At 42.2% G+C, this 19,948-nt stretch overlaps 1 protein-coding gene across 3 annotated transcripts in view; it reads left to right on the top strand.

Annotated features, from left to right (window-relative positions):
- The window catches only part of agrn (agrin), a 255,568-nt gene that overhangs the window by 221,269 nt on the left and 14,351 nt on the right, over positions 1–19,948 (top strand). For 2 of the 3 annotated variants that reach the window (XM_040152614.1, XM_040152616.1), the window contains 11 exons: positions 2,213–2,327; positions 4,002–4,121; positions 4,296–4,694; positions 6,163–6,355; positions 8,219–8,434; positions 9,318–9,547; positions 11,175–11,309; positions 13,982–14,072; positions 14,349–14,513; positions 14,716–14,827; positions 18,446–18,562. In XM_040152614.1, coding sequence (XP_040008548.1) covers positions 2,213–2,327; positions 4,002–4,121; positions 4,296–4,694; positions 6,163–6,355; positions 8,219–8,434; positions 9,318–9,547; positions 11,175–11,309; positions 13,982–14,072; positions 14,349–14,513; positions 14,716–14,827; positions 18,446–18,562 — 1,893 coding nt within the window. Of the gene's footprint in view, positions 1–2,212; positions 2,328–4,001; positions 4,122–4,295; positions 4,695–6,162; positions 6,356–8,218; positions 8,435–9,317; positions 9,548–11,174; positions 11,310–13,981; positions 14,073–14,348; positions 14,514–14,715; positions 14,828–16,496; positions 16,509–18,445; positions 18,563–19,948 lie in introns of all 3 variants that reach the window. The other variant, XM_040152615.1, reaches the window with a different exon arrangement.

Here is a 19,948-nt window from a genome sequence, read left to right as displayed (position 1 = left end):
TTTTTCAGTTTTTTTCCCCGGGAGATAGATCAGAAGAAAATAAGACTCTTCACAGGGTTGTAGTCCATCACGGCAGTTCAGTAATTATTTTTAAATCTTTTTTTTATTATCTAATAATTATTTTTCACTCACATGAACAGCAAAATAAGAATTCCTCACATGTACTGTTGATTAATTAAGAATTTTCAGAGAATTTGGCTGTTTGTGTTTTTTATCTAATGCACTGCATTCAAGCTTAAGGTTGAGTTAGCATCAACGTTACTTGAGGCTTCTAGAAGCTTCTCAAGTTTAATAAGAGAACTGTAAAAAGAACGAATAGCACTCTGCAGACATGTGCAAAGACTAATTTGTCGATTGCTTGCATAACACTTCACAGTATCGGACAGCAGCATCTCGTTTGAGATTAATTAAGATTTTGCAGATATTTGAAAAATCAAGTCCTTATTCTGTATATGAGTCTCGTAAGTTTGGATGGTTAAGAAGCCACTTGATGTGGGCAAGCCAAGTCCCAGGCAGGCAAAGAGCCTGTACAGTAATCACAGTTTGTCCCGGGCGGTTTACCCTGGTCGCATTTCTCTACTGTCTGTTTTCTCTATTGAGCTCAGACCTTTGAACAAATGTCTCTGTTGTCAAGCCAGGGCCTTGCTCCTCTGATGAAATGGGGGCTTGTGTGTCTGTATACACAGTACACATCTACCAGATGTTGAATCAGTGTCACTAGCCCCCACTGGGACCTAATCTGCTACCTCGCAGCAGTTTGTGTGTGTGTGTGTTCGCTCGTTAACGCTCTTAGCCTGTGTGTTTCTGAAGCCTGGTGTGCCACTTGACAGCAACCACCCCCTCTTCATCTTCCAACACACACACTGAGCACATACAGTTCATACACGCAAAGTGTGTACAAAGATATGCAGTGTACACACACACACACACACACACACACACACACACACACAAAGAATCAAGCCGCAGCACATTTCTTTTGCAGCGCAGCGACCTCCTACAATTAGTTAATAATTTAGGATATGTGAGAGAAAGAGAAGGAGAGGCGAAAAAGATCAGGTTTGTACAGTAAGTCAGTGTGTCCACAGGAGTTTGTCCACTACCATTTCCATCCCTAAGCCAGCTTTAGGGAATTTTATTTTTGACCTGTCTACTTTTCTGTCACACTTCAGCCCACAAATTAGAGGCGTTCAGTACATGGCGGAAATAATCTTTAACACCGGATCCTCCAGCTGAGCTGAGTGCACTGAATCATCGGTGTCACAAACTGAATCAGCAGCTTTTTGCATTGGAGTTCACCTCACTAGTGTCTAAAAACATGATAGAGAGCATGTTTTTGGTTAAAATCTTGAGCCAAATTATTTGTAGTTTCTACCACAAATCACAAGAGTTCCAGCTGAATATGTCTTTTAATGAATTTTGTTTGGAAACATCATTTTGTGGACGATGACTGGCTTCAGAAAAATGCAGATGGGGAGTGTGGAAGAACACTTAGTGGGAACGGTGGAAGTGGTCACTAAGAGGATGCTCCAGTAAAGTGGGTTACCAGGCCCTGTGGCTCCTGGGATTTTAACCAGCAGTGGAGATGAGGATGAAGTGGAGGATTTTCCTTTTGTTGCTTGTTGCTATAGTTGACTGAGTGTGTGAATGTGATTAATCCATCACCATGCTGACAAGGGTATAACTGTCTGGAAACACTGAGTATGTGTAACTTCTTTAAGTTCTAGCGTGAAAATGGTCCAATTTTATTTTTGGCTAAAGGCAACTTCAGTCTAACTGCTGTAATGTCACCGTTGGCTTTAAGAACCATTTAGGTTAAACTTCCTTACGGAGCTCTTCTGGCTGTTAGAACATGCACACTGCGGAGGAATCGGAAGCATAACCAATCAGGAGCACATGTCAGGGTAGCACGACATTTATCTTAGCTCCTCCCGAAAACTTGTTCTTGTAATTAATGCCACGGCTGCAGCTAAATGTCAATTTGTGCACCCACACCCAATAGGTTTTTCTCTGCACCCCAATTTGAGAGGCAGTCTTTCTTCCTTGGAGATAGAGTGCGGTCTTTTAGTATTGGACCCGCTGCTACGATAGCATGGAGCTCATTACCAGCCTCATTTATCATCTCTTCTCTCTGTCTCTTCTCTCCTCCCATTTTCTCTATCTCCCCCTCTGTCTTTCTCTCTCTCTGTCTCTCTCTCTCTCTCTCCTTCAGCTCAATGACTTGTTCAGGAAGTCGCAGGTGCACAAAGACTTTATGAGCGTTCGTGTCCGTAACCTGGCACCCAGCAACTCAATCCTGGCCTTTGTGGAGGCTCATTTCAAACCAGGTGAGTGATCTTTGAAGAGAGCAGAGGATTTCAAAACATTCTGAAAAACTATAAAGTAGCCAACAGAGAAATATATTACATGAGAAATATACTATATGTGCTTGGAATCAGTTATGTTTTGTCCCCTTTTGCCTTTTAGCAAGCAGCCTATCCCAGAAATTACTTACAAAATTTATATGAAAGTAGGACAAAAGTTAGGCCATTGGCCAAGGAAGACCTAATTAGTTTTTTAGTGCCGATCAAGCCACTATTTTGTCCTCTTTAAAGCATTTACATTTTCACTCTTAACTCTTGGACTCTAAGGAAGGAGGAGAGGCAAATTTTGTTCTGGTCTGGATTCCTTAGTCCACAACAGATCATTATGTGTAGAGTTCCATAATTGTTTCTCCCTAATAAATTTCATTCAGTTGTTACCACATTTGGTACATATCAGTTTTGGATGATATTTTTAATATTCTATACAGTTCTCTTAAAACCTGAATTTCTTGTATCTGTGGCAAAAAAAACCATTCCCGTTATTCTTGAAGGCAATTGTGCAGTAGCAACCAAACTATACCTGCACATAACCACTGAGTAATCCTCCAAACTTTAACGGCCCAATTGAAATTTTGCACAGTTCGTCCTTGTGCAAAACATTACTAGGATTTAAGTGCTCTCCAAAATTATCATAATTTGTTCGTTGCTATGTGTATTCTGCTGCAAATCCAAATGCTGGTTAACAACTTCTAAACATTACTGTTATTAAAATAAATAAATTTAAAAGTATTGTGCATGGTGCTTGGCACAGGTATATGCTATCTGAGTGTTTTTATTATTATCTTTTATTTGGCTCATGATACTGAAAGGCACTAAATGTTTCTCCCCATTTTTTATCTCATTAAATTTTTCCTCTCAGTGCCAACTTAATCTCTTGCTTGCAACAATTTGCATCAGTGATTTAAAAAAAAAAAAAAAAAATATCCTGGGATGGTTTTACCTCTGTGTAGATGTTCAGGGGGATAGTTAGAAAAACGGAAATTCAAAACAGGAATGGGACCTACTGTTACTTGCAAATAGATTTAACTGTGTCTTAATACAGTGTCAAACACCAGACTACATGTGAATTATTGTTCTTCCTGATCTGTTAAAGGTTTGTTTACTGTACCTCACTAATGGTGTATTCACAGGCTTGTATTTTCAGTGATGACAAATTGCCACACTTACAAAATGCTGATTTTTCATTATTAAGACAAAGTCTCTAAATTATATGGTTGAAGCGCCACAACTGAGCCTTTACAAATCTCCTTTTGTACAACACAAACCACCCGAAACCCAAACGTCCCCTCCTTGTCTTTTTTTATTTTTTTATTTTTTTATGAGTGCCGTTCTGCATCGTTCAGTGTCATTCAGCGTCCTTCATACCTTTCATACGGGGCAACAGTTGCAGTTAAGCAGCGCTCCACCATGGCCAGTAAAGCGAACATCTGCAGCGAATGTTACGAGAGCAATTCATCAGGAACAAAGGCGGACAAGCGATGGGTGGAGGACAAGTGGTCCCTGGAGACCGTCCACCTGTCATATACAGGGCTTTCTAATACATCCAGTGTATCAATAAAGAAGCTCTAGTCCTGTGTTTGCTTCGAAATGCTCTTCAGAGGCCTTGTCCTGAGTGGTTTTACCTCTTGTTTATTGTAGATACAAGATACACAGTGGAGGACATCGAAGGAGCTCTGCTGAAACAGCTGAAGGCCTCCAAAGAGACCAGCATCTCCGTGAAGAAGCCAGAGGACGAGAATATTCGCTTCACCAATTATGGTAATACAATGTGGAGTTAAGAGGAGTGTGTGGGGATTAATAAAATGAAAAGGGGTTTTAAGTTATTCATGAGGTGATTTATCAGAGGTTTTAAGGGTCTTGAATAGGAAATCTCAGGACCGCAGGCTCAACATACCTTAATGTCCACTGTTTTCTCTCCGGCTCTGTTGACAGGCCTATCCTCCATCCCCTTCTTCACCACCACTACCACCACCACGGCATCCATCACCACAGCTGCTCCGACCACCACCACCAGGCCTCCGCCAACCACCCATTACATCACCCGTCGCCCGCCAGGCACTACCCGCAGGCCCTTCAACGGCAGACGCACCACCACAACCTCGGCACCGGTTACCACACCACTCCCCACCACCACCACCCCCAAGGCAGCGATCGCCACCACCGCGCTGCCTCCAGCTACCACCATCACCCAAGTCAGGGGCAAGCTTCATCACAAGGCCCAGAAGCCATGCGACTCCCACCCCTGCCTCCACGGGGGTACCTGCGAGGATGACGGCAACGACTTCAGCTGCAAGTGTCCCGCCGGGCGAGGAGGCTCCGTGTGTGAGAAGGGTAGGCAGGCTGGGAGTGTTTTTTTTTTTTTTTCCCCTTTACATATTAGGATGTATTTCTTCTCCAATATTTGGTATAACTCTTAAATCAAAAGTTTCAAAGTTTGAGCTTATTTCAAACTCATCTAATAAAATGAGCTGGAACAGACTTTCCCTGAAATTTGGCACCACTCGGATTAGCAATTTCAAAGAAACAGCCAGAGACCGACTTTTACGTTTATTTTGCAGCAACTAAGAGGGTTTTAGGCACTCCACTTTCCATTATGCCAATCATACCATTTAGCTGTTCTATAATCACTATAACCACATCCTCAAGTGCTTTGATACATTTATAAAGTAGCAGAAGTACACTATTATAAAAAAAATGTCAAACATTAAAGGAAAAATCATAAAGAAAAAGATTAATGAACATCTTCTTTTAAGTAGGTAGTTTTGTCTAATTGTAGGTTCACAAAGTGTCTGCAAAATGACAGTGTGAATAATGACTTTTACTGAGTGTTAGAATATGTACATGAAATGTGAGGTAGTCACAGATGTGGAATTATTGGGCCATGTGAAGCTCATCAAGGCAACAGAAATCTGAGCTCAGGACAATACTATACTAGATTTTTTTTTAAAACTTGAGAACAAATTGTTGAGGCGTGATTTCGCCAGACACAACATCTCTCTGCGCTGGCTGTGGCTTCAAACTCATCTCAAGTGATTCCGACAGGTTCAACAGCTAAGAAGTTGGCAACCGCTGAGCTGTTCACTAAAGGCAGCAGAGAATCCAATCAGCACCACAGAGAAAACCATAAATCAAGGAGAACTTCTCTCTCTTTTGTTTCCTCCCTCACACCCTACTTTGGGTTTTTTGGGGATGAAGAGCAACTTCACGCAGCTGCATCTTAAGATAATTGACACTAATTGCTTTGATGGGGATTAGCTGGTGAGAATCAGTGTGTGTCTTTGCATTAGAGTGGCTAAATGAAGTTAAACATACACATGCACACCCATACACACAAAAACACACACAAGTCTCCCCAAGATCAATCAAATTCATTAGAAAAGAGGGAGCTCATCAGCTGCCATTCTCCTCAGAGAGGCGGACAGAAAGACAGATGGACAGAGAGAAAAGGAGCCCATTGGGGAGAAAATAGATGATAATAATCATAATTGTCGAGTAGCGAAAAAACAAAGGTCTCCTGTGTGCGTGTGTAAGCATCTGAATGTGTGTGATTTGAAAATGGGTGAAAAGCTCAGCTCCTCCTCTCTCTCAGCCTTCTCCTTTTGATAAACTCTTCGTGCATTTAGGAAAAACATCATTCTTAAAATAAACTAATAGAAAGGCTTATTTTTCTCTCATCACGAGCCAGTGACATACCACCAACGCTCACACTTAATTATGCACATTAAATGCCTATTATGCCATGATAAAGCAAATCACATAGTAATGACAGTGTTGGCTTGTTGTCTTCATTCCTCCACAGTGATCAAATACTTCATCCCGTCATTTGGAGGCCAGTCCTACTTGGCCTTCCAAACCATGAGCGCCTACCACACAGTCCGCATCGCCATGGAGTTCAGAGCATCTGAGATGACCGGCATCCTTCTCTACAATGGCCAGGACGGCAAGAAGGACTTCATCTCTCTGGCTCTGGTCAACGGCAGAGTGGAGCTCAGGTGAGTGTTGGCTGAGTTAAGAGCGGCAACGTCTTTGACAGCTGTAGATTTTGCTGCCTTTGTTTGATTAAATTTGATGAAACTTTAATGATCCCCACAAGGAAACAGGGTCATTGCAGCAGCAGCTGAGAGAAGATGTAGATAAGAATAAAACAAATAGAGAGCACAAGAGATAACAAGGCAAATAATTACAGCAAGTAAACGTGTTGGAAACAACACTGCCAGAAAATAAATAAAGATACAGAAGCATCTTGACAGATTTGTAGGTTAAGGCCGTGATGCCGTGCTTTCAGAAATATGTTCAAACTTGCAAATAAGCTGTTCACATGATCACGTTCACAGATGGTGCGAACATATGCACAGAAATATGTGCAGGAGGTAGAAATATATATGTGATTTTTAATCACATATAAGTAAATTTAAGGCTGGATGTGAAAATGTGATGTTTGTATTTACAGATGGAAGCAATGACGTACAGAAATGCATCCAGAAATGGTTCATAGATGCATTGGACTGTCCATGGTTGTCCATCAGAACTGTGCAGTCAGGACAGAACTAGCATATAGTATGCAAAGAAATAAATTGACACCGTGCAAGTCTGGACTGATTAGAATCACCTTGTTTGCTAAACATTTACGGCTTTGAAACAGAATATAGTGAATCATGTTATGGTTAGATGATAGGACGATATATCCTGTGACACAAAAGAAATGTATCAACCATCTGAGATTTTGGCAAAATTGGGTTTTTGCAGCAATGTGGTGAATTACTTTTTGTTTTTCAGGTATTCAATTCAGGGCTTTAATTTCAATGCAATTTCATTTTGATTATTTATTATCTCCCACATGGTTGTGAGTTTCTGTGAATATTGGGTTGATTTATGTCTGATGCATCCATTGTGTATAATGTACATGTTTGTTTGAGCAGAGTTTGAGTTTGTTTTGAATATTTAAACGAAGGACTTGCAAGACTGAATAAAAAAAAAAAAAAAAAAAGAATGGACAAAATCAATGCAGCAGAGGCCGAGACATCCTGATTTGTGTGGGTCAAACTCCAGAATCATTGGATACTTTCCATAATGCAATTCAATAATGTTTTGTTGTCTGTTGAATCTGTTGAAAGTAGACAATTTTCCTGCCAGACACCTGCAGAAACACCAAGGATTCATCTCTCTACTGACAGCGGAAATATATCAATAAAAAAAATAATTCCAGGAAAGATAGCATCTTAAGAAGAAATATGAATGGACTAATTAGAGATTTTGTGTATGTTTTGGAGCTATTATTTCAAACACCATCCTCTTTCTTTATCTTTTGGGTCTCGTGTTTCGCCCTGACCCCTCGAGGCCCTTTCAGTGCCTCCCAACCTGGCCACGGTAGATTTCTCTATTCAGAGTAAAATCGATAGCAAACCAAAGGAGATCACCAGTCACTTGTGCTTTAAAAGGAACTCTGCCTCGATTCCAGAAATACAGCTGTGAGATTACCACCCACAGCTCTGCAAATCCAAGACGTGGGGAGAAGAACTCTTTTCTGTGATGATATGGCCTTTTTCTCACAAATCCTACTGGGTAAAAGGTTGAATTAAAAAGAGGGCATGAAAGACATTTTTTAAGTGAGTAACTGCCTCATTCTAGTCATATAGTTTGGAGTCCCAAATGGGAAGTCTTGTTCCTTCTTTCTTTCATCCCTTGAGCAATATAAGCAGATTTCTTCTACTCATGAGGTGGTGCTCGATAAAGAACAAGCATGTTGTGTGGAAAATATCCTCCTCAAGGGCTGGAATCTGATATGAAGTGTGAAAGTACACAGGTATGACGTGACTGAATGAGCATCTAACAATTTCTGTATCCCATCTTGTCAGGTTCAACACGGGGTCTGGCACAGGAACAGTGGTGAGCAAAGTGCAAATCAATCAGGGCCGCTGGCATCAGCTGGTAGTGACTCGCAATCGCCGAAACGCCATGCTCAGTGTGGACAACGAGCCGCACATCGAGGGTGAGAGTCCGCGCGGCACAGATGGCCTTAACCTTGACACCCACCTCTTCATTGGAGGAGTGCCCGAGGAAATGAAGCATGAGTAAGACCTTCTATCTACAGTTACACACCATTATGATGATAATCCGGGCAGGAAATAAATTACAAAGAAAATCCATCAACTGATGCTTCCATGAACTGAAAATTTTTAGTCCTCAACTTTTAAATCCCAGTCCAATATTCCACTCATTCCAAAACAGCACCTACTTGACTCCAATGTCACATTTTTTTCCTTGTCATGTTTTTCCACAATCTCAGATATCTCACTTCCTAGTCCAGATTAACCCTGCAGGGCGCCTCTGGGAAAAAAAAAAAAAGCTGTGGTCCCCTGTGGACCCCCAGTTTGCTGTAGTATGGTTTAACACGAGTTTATATATATTTTAACATGGGGATCTCTTAAGATTAGTCATTCTTAACATATAGATACTTCATTGTTAAAATCCACGGTAGAATGTCTAAGATGTGCGCTAATTGTTAAAAAAGAGAGAGAGTAACATCAGTATACTGTAAGTAATCAAAGGTAGCTCTATAACTGAGCACAGACAAGACTTACCATCATCTCAGTCTTAGGTGTTTATTTTATTTTTATATCAAAGAGGGGCTTCTACTCACCTACTCTGTATGACCCAAAGGGAGTACACTTTAGAGCATTCCCTCATTGCGTGTATGTAAGAAAATAAACACGTCCATCAACAACTGAAAAGAAACTGAATAAGATTCAAATTTATTCTTCAACCTCATCCCTTACTGTAATTTATTTAGACACGTTGTTGCATTAGGCTTGGCAATAATATACAGCATATAGCATCTTCTTTACCTTAAGTTCGGTGTTATCAAGTCATTAGTGCGATAGTTGTAGTTGTAACCGTGTTGAAAAAACACACTAAGATAAATTACATACTTACCCCTTCTCTTTTTATCCTCAGTGTAAGGGAACGGACAGCGGTGGCCACAGGTCTGGTGGGCTGCATCCGCCTGCTGGATGTTAACAACCGAGTGCTCAGCTTGCAAGAGAACGGGGGAGACAGTCTGTATGGCAGCGGCGTGGGTGAATGTGGCAACAACCCGTGCCAGCCAAATCCCTGTAAGAACGGCGCTGCGTGCCAGGTCAAGGAGGCCGAGATGTTCCACTGCACGTGCAGCAAAGGTTTCTGGGGTAAGATGACAACAAAAGGAAGCTTCAGAACTGTTCATCCGTTTTCCTAATGTCGTACTGGGATTTCTTCACAGGCATGGAATTTTGACAAGTTTATTTCAAGTGTGTGTGTGTGTGTGTGTGTGTGTGTGTGTAATAAGTAGAAAAGTATGTCTTATTCATATGTAATTTTCTGACTTTTCTAACACACTGTAGTTAAAATGATGTTTATATGTTTATATCTCTGCTTTGTGGCTATGACTTACTTACAAATCCCAAGTAAGCTTGACAGCCTAATTTTACAGTGTCATCCATGCCCCAAGCAGGAGCGCTGGAAGACATTTTGTAAACACCAACACCATCATATCTGAGATAAAATGTTAAGGCCGTACAGAAAACATGGAAACTTCCAGCAAATGCTCAGTGATTGGACCTTGGCCTATCTCTGCTTCCTCATTCCCTCCTCCTCTCTTTCTCCCCCCAGCAGATGCCAACTAACAAGCAACTCTGAGAGAAAATGGTTAAGAGAAGACACCACTGGGCCTAGCCAAGCGTGCCTCTCGCTGGTTGTACCGCAGCCTACTCCAGAAAGTTTCACACCAGAACCAAATTAATTGTCAGGGTTAACTTTTATGCTTGACAAGTAAAGGATTTTATACTCACATGGGGGCATCTCAGTGTTTAGGGAAACCATTTTCCCTAAAAGAGCAATTTTCCTTGAAGCTAAAATGCGGATCAATAAAGTATGAAGTTACATTATTATTACTTTCATATAGAAGGTGGCACTTTTATGTTTTGTTGTTATTAAGAAGCCGTAGAAGAAGTAAAGATAACCCTCTTCTATGAAGACGCATTGCTGTAATCAAAGTCGTGTTGGCAACATGGTGCAAAATGAATGGTGATGATGAGATTTGGACCGTTGCCTGTGGACTCACATTTGAGTTACTTTTGTCATCATGTCAATTTAGAAAGTGGCCAAGATTGCCGGTCTCACAGGGAGGGACAGATCACAGAAGGAGAGAACAGAGAATAAATGGGTGGAGAGAGTTGTAGTTAGAGGGAGGACATGTCAGGACAGCTGGATGGATGAGGGAGGTGAGAGAGTATTAGAGTTAAAAAGATGGGAGAGGAGGAAGTGATGTGAAAAAAGAGCTGTGGTAGGGAAGGGGTGAGAGAGGAGGATAAAAGACCAAAAGCTTCCAAAAGAGGGAGTGAGGAAAAAATGGGGGCGCCCTGTGAGCTCAGCATGGATGGGGTTCATTAAAGTGCTCTCCCCACCACAGGTTCTGACTGCTAAAGTAATGACGGGTGAATTCAGATGGGCTGTGGCAGAGGGCAAAACTATCATCCACCAGACGCTCGCGAGCTTTTCCTACACTCGGTTTTGGCCCAGAAACATGGCCGCATGGCAGGGAGGCTCTCCGCTGTTTAATCTGGATGTGTAATATTTTCAAATCCTATTAGAAAATGACCTCTATTACAGAGGAAATCCTCATACCCCGCTTCTCTCCCCTTTTGTTGCCCACCCCCCACATCCTCTCAGATAGAATAAAAGAGAAAGTGGCTGAAAACGTCAGTGGTTGTTGTAAGTTTCATTAGTGGTTTTCACATGATGGATTTGTACGTGTGTGTGTGTGTGTGTGTCCAGGTCCAACTTGTGCTGATGTCCATGACCCGTGCGAGCCCAACAGGTGCCATCCATCCTCACAGTGCCAGGCGCTGCCTGAGGGAGGCTACAAATGCGAGTGTCCCATGGGACGTGAAGGGAGGCACTGCGAAAAAGGTAATCTAAAGACTGTATATCCTAGTGTAACTCCCATCACTTCATGCTTAGTTGATCTCTCTGGTGCTTATTAAGGAGCACCAGTATTTTGGTCTGGAGTCAGCTGGAGTAACACCTACCTTTCAGCCTCTCTTCCTCCCCTTGTCTTTCACTCTGTGACATTTCCATCCAACCCTGAATCGAAAAAGGGAGACGAAACGCAGAAGGGGGGTGGGGGGTTATGCCTTCAGGGTTGGAGGGGATTGGTGAGTTCGTGGGCTGCATGCAGAACTGAGGTAGATGATTGGCCCCGTTGGGCCATTCACCACATCGACTCAGCTACGCTTGTTAGTGGGTGAGAGGCAGCGAAGCTGCATCCTTCCTCCACTACCTCCCTTCCTGCCTGTCCGCCCACAGGTGTTGTGTTCAAACGTGTTTGTTGCTACTTAGCTACAAACATGGCAGAACTGGGCCGCAGCTGGGGAAAAGACCAGAGCACAGCTCAGCTGGTTTTGAAGTTCATCATTAGCACTTTTTGGGGTGTCACATTTTGAAATCTACCCGTGTTTCTTCCCTCCTTGCCTTTGTAGATATTGTCATGAATGTTTCCAGACGTTGACTACTTGCAACCATCAATGAAAGAGAATATACTATCATGCACATTCCTAACAAAAGCGAAACATGCACCCTTGTACCCCTGGGAATTTAGACAAAACCAGATGGGAATAGCCTCCTTCTGAGCCCCAAGTCCAAGTTAGCAGGTTATTAAGTAAATTGAGGTGAACCAAAATCAATGCTGTGTGAGTGAGAGCATCTCCAATTCCAAAAGGCTATTTTTTCAGAGGAATCAATGAGATGAATAATCGCATCAGTCCTCCCTGCCTGTGGTGATTAATGGGAGCGTCAGTCAGCAAGACTGTCAGCCCCGGACAGGAGCTCCGAGATAAGGGGGCAGCCAGGCAGACGTAGCTTCTGAGGGGCTGCTCTGAGAACAGTTAAAAAGACAGGTAGCTCAGAGCCCACTCACCAGAAGCCTGAAGGTGAATTAGTCGTAATATAAAGTGTTTGTATCCGAGTGTGTGCATGCTTACAGCTGAGCTCTGGTTTCCATTTCAATTCCGCCAGGGTTTGTCGGTACAGCTCGCTGCTATAATATTCACCATCAAGGACTTTTTCAATGGTGTATAGTATTGAATGGCCTACTTTCCGCAGTGCTTTTACCCTGTGATAGTGTAAATCATTACAATTTAGCGATGAAAGCCGGATCACTCGGACTCAGCTGGTCCTTGAAAAACTAACTGCAGGGGAGAGTTTGAAGTTCAATAATGTTTTACATTCCACACCATGGCTACATTAAGCCAGGGGCCAGCTAATGCTCTTGTGTGTTTGAGTGTGAGAGGGTGTGTGTTTGTCTCTGGTTCACAGTTCAAGCAACTCTGTTGAAGAGCTAATTGATTGGGGGCGGGGCCAGGAGCTTTGATTGCAACTCCAAAGTTTTTAGCCAGCAAAATGTTCATTTTAGTTGATTGGTCATTGCCTTTCCTTATTTGATATTGTTTTAATGGATTTTATAGCAAGTACTAATTAGGTAACACTGCTCAAATATAAACAAAATTGCCAAAGAGCTTACCATCGACCTCATCAGACGATGCAAAGGCCCCGTAAGTATTGCTTTGGAGACTTTTATTTCTGTTTCGCTTGAGCTTCACTGTGAAAAGTTCAACTTTTCACCTAGATTGATTCCCGCATACGTCGTCTGGGTTTTCCTGCTCACTTAGCTCTTTCCAGTGCATGGATCTCGGGTGACTTATTGATCATCATGCTTTTATTTTGAGCACAGGGTAAAACAGAGAAAACCCCCTCCACACTCCTGCATAGGAAAGTATTTTCTGAGCAGCTCTGTTACTCTGATAGTTTAGTGCACAATGCCTCGTTGTGTGTGCAAGACTGTTTTTCGCTCTCCTCCATGTTGCGCGCCATCATCATTAGCAGTCCTCTGCACAATAGCTAATTAGTTTTCTCATCTCCGTCTGCCTTCTCCATCCTGACTCAACTCAGCTAATCCCAGCCAATTACAAATTAAAGCTTTCTTGCCTGCTACATAGGTATTTGTGTTAGTTTGTTTGTGTGTATGTGTGTGTATGTTTGAGCATCTAGTATTGCACATGCCCATGAATAATGATAGATTTTGCAAACAGCACCTTAAACACATACCCCCGGGTGACACTTGAATGATTTTTAATGTCAAGCCACTTGTTAGAAAGATGGCACAGTGCCTATCCTAATCACTCCAGACAGCCAGAAACGGGACAGCCAGAAGTAGACCCGTTACAAAGACATGAATTTGTAAAAAGGCCTGCCAAAACACAAAGCTGTATTATTTCATGGGTCCCGGTTGTGGTGTTAAACTCTACATGTCTCCAAAGGTTCTTTGTTATACTGTGGCGGGCTGTGTAATCAGTCTGGCATAAGAATTTTGATTTTTTTTTTTTTTTTTTTTTTTTTGGTTTGGTTTTTTTGTTGAATATCTTTCCAGAGAAATTCTTAATCCCAAAGGCTGTGAAAACACAAATCCATCTCTTTCCATAATGCTGACAGGTCCCTCAAAGACATACAGACTACCTCTGAATTTCAATTCCATCAGCAACAAAAAACGGGACCTGAGAATGAATATAGTCTCTTTGTTTTTTCAGTGGCTGAGAGGAGGGGGGCTTACATGCCACTATTCAATGGAGACTCTTACCTGGAGCTGAAGGGGCTCCATCTCTACGGGCATGATCTGCGGTAAGTCTCATGTCTCTGCATGAAACCCACATAGTCAAGTCTTGTGCAGTATCTATTACTGAACACTGGATATCATGTAGTTTTCATAGAGCTTGTTCTGTGCCCAAGGCAGTGCTCTTTCTGTAAGCCTGAATTGAATTGACAATGAGGGTTACACAAATAAGACATTATCCAGGCCTTAGCATGTAGGATAGCAAATAGAAAGAGAACTTTGCTCTGTCGTGGGTAGGTGTATCTCTGACAAACTATCTGACTTTGCTTTTGCTTCGACTGCAGTCAAAAGCTCAGCATGACAGTGGTTCTCATGGCCAACAACTCCAACGGTTTGATCTTCTACAACGGCCAAAAATCGGACGGAAAAGGAGACTTCATCTCTCTATCCCTCAACAATGGGATCCTGGAGTTCCGCTATGACTTGGGCAAGGGACCTGCTACTATCAGGTTAGCATGTCTAAGTGGATTTAAGTCAAACATCTTGGGAAAATAAATATAAAACGTAAATTTTTAGCAAAGTTTTATGCTACATATAACATACAGTATAGCTACAGTGTTTTGATGAGCCTTTGTTTCCTAATATGTGACTCACATGAATGTCTTTGTGCATATTTGTGTTCGTGTCTGTTTGTGTATCTATGTGTTTCAGGAGTAAAGAAGCAATCCAGCTGAATGTGTGGAACACTATTAACTTGGAGCGCTCCAATCGCAAAGGAGAGATCATGGTGAACAAGAAGGACCCCGTCCGAGGAGAGGCACCGGTAAGAGAGAGCAAGCTAACAAGCGCCTGCAAATGGTTGTCTTGCTTTTTTAGCATGCAGGACAGATGGGCCTACGCTGTGCTTAGCCTTGCTTGTGCTGTATATACTGTATTTTTTTTTTGATCATATGCGTGCTCTCATCACGTCATCGCAACAACCTCGGGCTTTAGTGTTCCTTTTTTGTCCGTGTGAAAGCGGTTCAACTTGCCGCTTCAGGCAGAGTTGACTCAGCAGACTTTCCCCTTCCTCTGAGGTTTTCCACACTGCTTCACACCATGCAGTTTCGCCGGCTTGGTTTCCTGAAAATATGCCACTATCTCCCAACATCCATCTTGGTACGAGGGAGAGCTCCAGATGTAGAGGGCCAGTTTGACAAGCTGTCTTAGTTTTGGAGGTCCTGTAATTCCACTTTAAGAAAAGAAAAAAGAAAAATCTCAGCCTTTCAGCTTGCTGACATACTGGAGATAAAGCTTGGTGTTGCATACAGAAAGCAAAAGCAGCTTTTACTGATGGTATACAGTCAATTTTAGAAATTCAGCCTTTGAGGTGGTGTCTGGGGAGGCAGAAGGCGATAAAGGAGATAGCAGCAAGAATAGGGTAATGAAACTCTTCAGCCCCAAGTCTAGACCAGTAAAGCCGGTACATGCTTCTAAATGGCAGCGATCTAATAGTTTGATAAGCCTGGAAATCATCCAATTATATTAAACAACTTTGTCAACTCCATCGTCTTCCTCTGAGATGCAGTGCTCTTCTCCTTTTTTTTTCTCTCACTGCTCTGTCCTTCCCCCACTGCCTCCCATCGTCCGTATGGTAATTGTGTTTTACTCCAGCAACACAGGCAGAAAATCTTATTAAAAGAGAAGAGCAAGGCAAAAGCAAGGATGGGTGGGAGGGGTTGGGGGACGCAAGGGATGAGCTGAGACTAAATATGGAGCTCAATGCAGAGACCCCATCGAATGCGGCTCTCAGCTAATTCTCTCCTTCTCCTGCTTTAAAAACTAAGGGGGGAGTTACAGTACGATTTGCTCAGAGTAGCCCATATCATATCAAAAATACATGTGCCTGGTCACATACATATATGGTGCGTACTTTCAAAGGTGCGTAGGTACGGATAGGAGAAATAAAAATCTACTTCACCTTCTCACTGAATGGCAGCAGTCTTTAAATGAGGTTGGGCTAAGTGGCACTATTCACATTCTCTCATCCATGAAGTTTGAAGATCTTTTCTTAATGGCACCATCTGCTTTATGCATGGCGTTCTTGGTGTCTTGGTCTTATTTGCATTCACTCTCGTAAAGTGTAGACATACACTTGCACAGCTTTGTGGTTGGGTTGTATGTGTATGTGTATGTACAGTATATAATACAAAGGTGCATGTGCAGAAAAAATGGGTTCTACACATTTATTGTATTCTTATTTAATGTACTTATTCCCCTTGTCTGTGCTACACTGCAGCTATGTTTAATGCTCTTACAGTGTGTATGTACGTGTACATGAGGGTATATGAGTGTGTGTGTGTGTGTGTGTGTGTGTGTGTGTGTGTGTGTTTGCACTTACCTACTGTAGCTCTGCATGCCCTTCTGTGCACAGACACTTACTAGTCTTCCCCTAATAACTCTCTTCCTCCCTATTTTCTTTCCTTCTCTATGATGTGCTGTCTGGAAATAAGAAATCACGCAAGGTAATGAGACAAGTCCCAGTCACACCTTAGCCCATATTTCATTTGAGTCGTTCACTATGTCCTCTCACCCCCATCTCTCCATACACAACAGCACAGAAAAAAAAGGTACTTCTGCAGAGCAGCAGGCAGCTTTAAAGGTGCCAGTTCTGTAGAAAAACTTTGCCATTTCATAAGCCCATACACACACACAGCACTGAAGTAGAGATGCTCTTAAAGAACACGGTTTGGCTTTCACCTCGGTCCATCTGCTGTGGGGGTGGAACAGGGTGGGAATGTGGGAGGGAAGAAGGAAAGAAGGCAGTCATCTTTGTGACGGCCATTGTTTTTAGCAACAAAGAAACGTCTTCATTGGTCTGGTGTAGGCGGAGATACCACACCAGTGTCGCGTGGCTGACGAAAAGCGAGAGCAAAGACAGGAGGCGAACGAAGGGGAGGAAATACACCGTAGGAGACAGTGAGGTGCCAAGCCAAGCTGGGCTGTTCTTTTGTCATCTGCTCTCACTTCTTTTGCAAACAGGAATGACTCTCCATAATATCATAAAGTTGCTCACTCTTTCACCCACTCGCTCGCTCATAACACAAACAACACTCCCTGAACATCACCAAGCAAGAATCCAATCCATGGAACCAGCTTTCTACCTTCACCAGGTGCAGATTATTGCCTGTTTGAGACAAATCAGAACATGATGCACCATATCATTGCATGAAATCTCACTTTAGAGCCATAGAAAAGTAACAATGCATAGGTAGAGTCGGCTCGAATTCTAGAGTACCATACAATAAAGGTATAACATCTCAAACAACATCAACAGTCTTGGAGAGCAAGGTTAATATGCATCTGTAACTGCAGAGTTAGTGAGTATTGCAGAGCAGTAAGGTCTACATAAAGAGCCTGAGGTGGCCAACTCTGCCCTGCAGTTGGTGACAACTTTTGGCAAGCCTGGAGGCACCAGCCACAGCTGGGTCCAGCAGCTCTGGCCAAGGTCCCCACCCTAACTCTGTTGGAAGCAGTTCAAGGAGCAGTGACACAGCCCCGGGCTTCAGCCGAGCACCGCTGCCTCCTGCACTCCAAATCCCATCCTAAATGAAACCCAGGCCAGAACCAGCTTGCCCGCACAAAGCTTGTTTATTTGGCCCCTTCCATCATTTTTCCAGCAATTAACTCCACTTTACCCCTCTGGCAATTACTAGCCTACATAAAATAAAAATCATTAATTCCTTCCCTCTGAAGTAGGCTGGGTCTTCCACGCTAAAGAAGGAAGTGGCACCTTGCAATCTAATTGTCCCAAATGTTTGGTGGAAAGAATCAAATTTCATAGTCATCTGCAGCACAAATGAATTGCAATTAATGTGTCTCCAGACTCAACTGTTTGAAAGGTCGGTGCTTATAATCAGCTATTCATTAGCATTGTCTGTAGAGAACCGTCCATATCTCAAGTCCAGCCTGCTCCTGATTTCCCTTTTCAGTCTCTTTATGTTTCATAGATAAAGGAGATAGAGGATAATTGACCACTCTCTCCGAGAGACATAGAATCAATTATGTTGTAATGTATCAAGTGCATTGACATGGAAGGAGGGCAAGGAATTGCAGTTAAAGCGTCTGCTGTCTACAATATAGATAAATCCTTTTTTATAATGTGACAATCTATATGACTGTGACATGTCTGCAAATGTAGTATATTAATCTCACTCTTTATATCTCGACTAAAAGGATACAACTTATTTCAGGCTCCCTGGACGCAAACAGATAACTCCACTTGCTAAGTAAAACCATTAACCATTACGTGCTGAATAGAAAACCCCTGAGAGAAACTGCAGATGGGGTATGGAAAAGATTAGATTGGGCATTTTTAAAGATATACAGTATATTGAGGTTTTTTCAAGATTGCAAAGCTCTAGCTTACCAGTTGAAAACTCTTTGTGCCCTGTCTCATCAGAATCTGCACGTAGATCTTAACCTGAAAGAGTCTCTTTTCGTTGGTGGAGCTCCTGATTACAGCCGACTAGCAAGAGTTGCTGCACTCACGGATGGTTTCAAGGGAACAATCCAAAAGGTAAATGTTTACAAGCCTCTATTTCTTGATGAAGTACTGTCATTTGCTTTGTATGGATTCTGCTAATGTAAATGCAGCACGCTATTATAATGAGTCAGGACCATTGGTCCCTCAGACATGCAGTAGCAAAGTCACATGATAAGTTATTAGCTGTCCAGCTGTCATACTACCGACCCCCACTTTAGTATTCCATTATAAACTCACACTGTGACGGGCAGTGGTTCTGCTCATTTGGATTAGCATGCACTAATAATAGAATGCACATTTTGAAGTCCCTCCATTTCGCTATACTCAGATCTTTCCCTGACAGCCCTCCAGTTTTTTTTTCTCCACTTTCCAGCAAAAAGCTCATCTCCGAGTGCCAAAAATAACCCAGTAGAACAAAGGCAGGATGTTTCTGTTTGCACAAACTTGTCATTAGTTCTCTTCTGCAAACTTTCCCTTGACAGTTTCGAGCAAATCAAAAGCTAAATGTGGCATTTGTCTTACTTGGCCTGTAGGGAATAGTTAATTATGAGGAAGATGGTATTTATTGTCAGTTTGATGTACTGTTTAGCATGTGTGTTGTATCAACACGTAATTTCGGAGGCATTTTCTTATACGGTGACAGTGTGACATTTGTGTTCAGAAGAAAAACACATTAAGTTGAATATACAGTATTATTGTACACAGTTATTTGTTTATGTGTTTTTTTGTTTATGTGAGTTTTAATGAGATCTCAGCAGAAAACACAAAGCCCAATAACTCAATTCTTTCCTTTCGGACAACAACCAAGGGTGGTAAAAAATTATACTCAAGTGTTTTGCTAAGGAGAGAGAAATTAAACCAGATAAATTTGACAACACAGGCGTTGAAACATATGTAAGAGATGTAAAAGCAAGACACGAATCATAAAGGTAACCCTGCAAAGAAAGGTCAAAAACAATTAGTGTTACATAAACACAGGTCTTTAAAAATGTGATATATGAGATTATACTGATATACTAGTTAGTTTTACAGGCAGATTTGTTGAAAATGTAGGAAATCTAACCTGTATTTTGAAACTACAAATTCTAACTGAGCTTCTAGGGACTTAACGTCTGTCCCACGACCGTAATGTTAGCCCTACCAGAGTATTGAGTGTATATTTTCTCAATTAGCTTCTTACTACGACTAATCACACCTACACAGACACACCATTTTCTGCCAAAGTTACAACAGTTTTGGTTATTTCACATGACAGATTTCTCTTTTGGTCCTTGGCGTTGATTTGAAGTGGACAGGGCTCAGTAGGGAAAAGCTGATGTCGCATACTAGGTTGCGTGAATCAGGATTTAGCAACACATCAATCAAAATCCAGTGACAGCTGCGGGGTTGTTTGTTGCCAGGTCACTATTAAATCTGATC

Source organism: Xiphias gladius, chromosome 18 (genome assembly GCF_016859285.1).
Source record: "Xiphias gladius isolate SHS-SW01 ecotype Sanya breed wild chromosome 18, ASM1685928v1, whole genome shotgun sequence".
Taxonomy (NCBI): domain Eukaryota; kingdom Metazoa; phylum Chordata; class Actinopteri; order Istiophoriformes; family Xiphiidae; genus Xiphias; species Xiphias gladius.
Note: the sequence above shows the minus strand (reverse complement) of the source record. Positions and strands in the feature narration are given on the sequence as shown.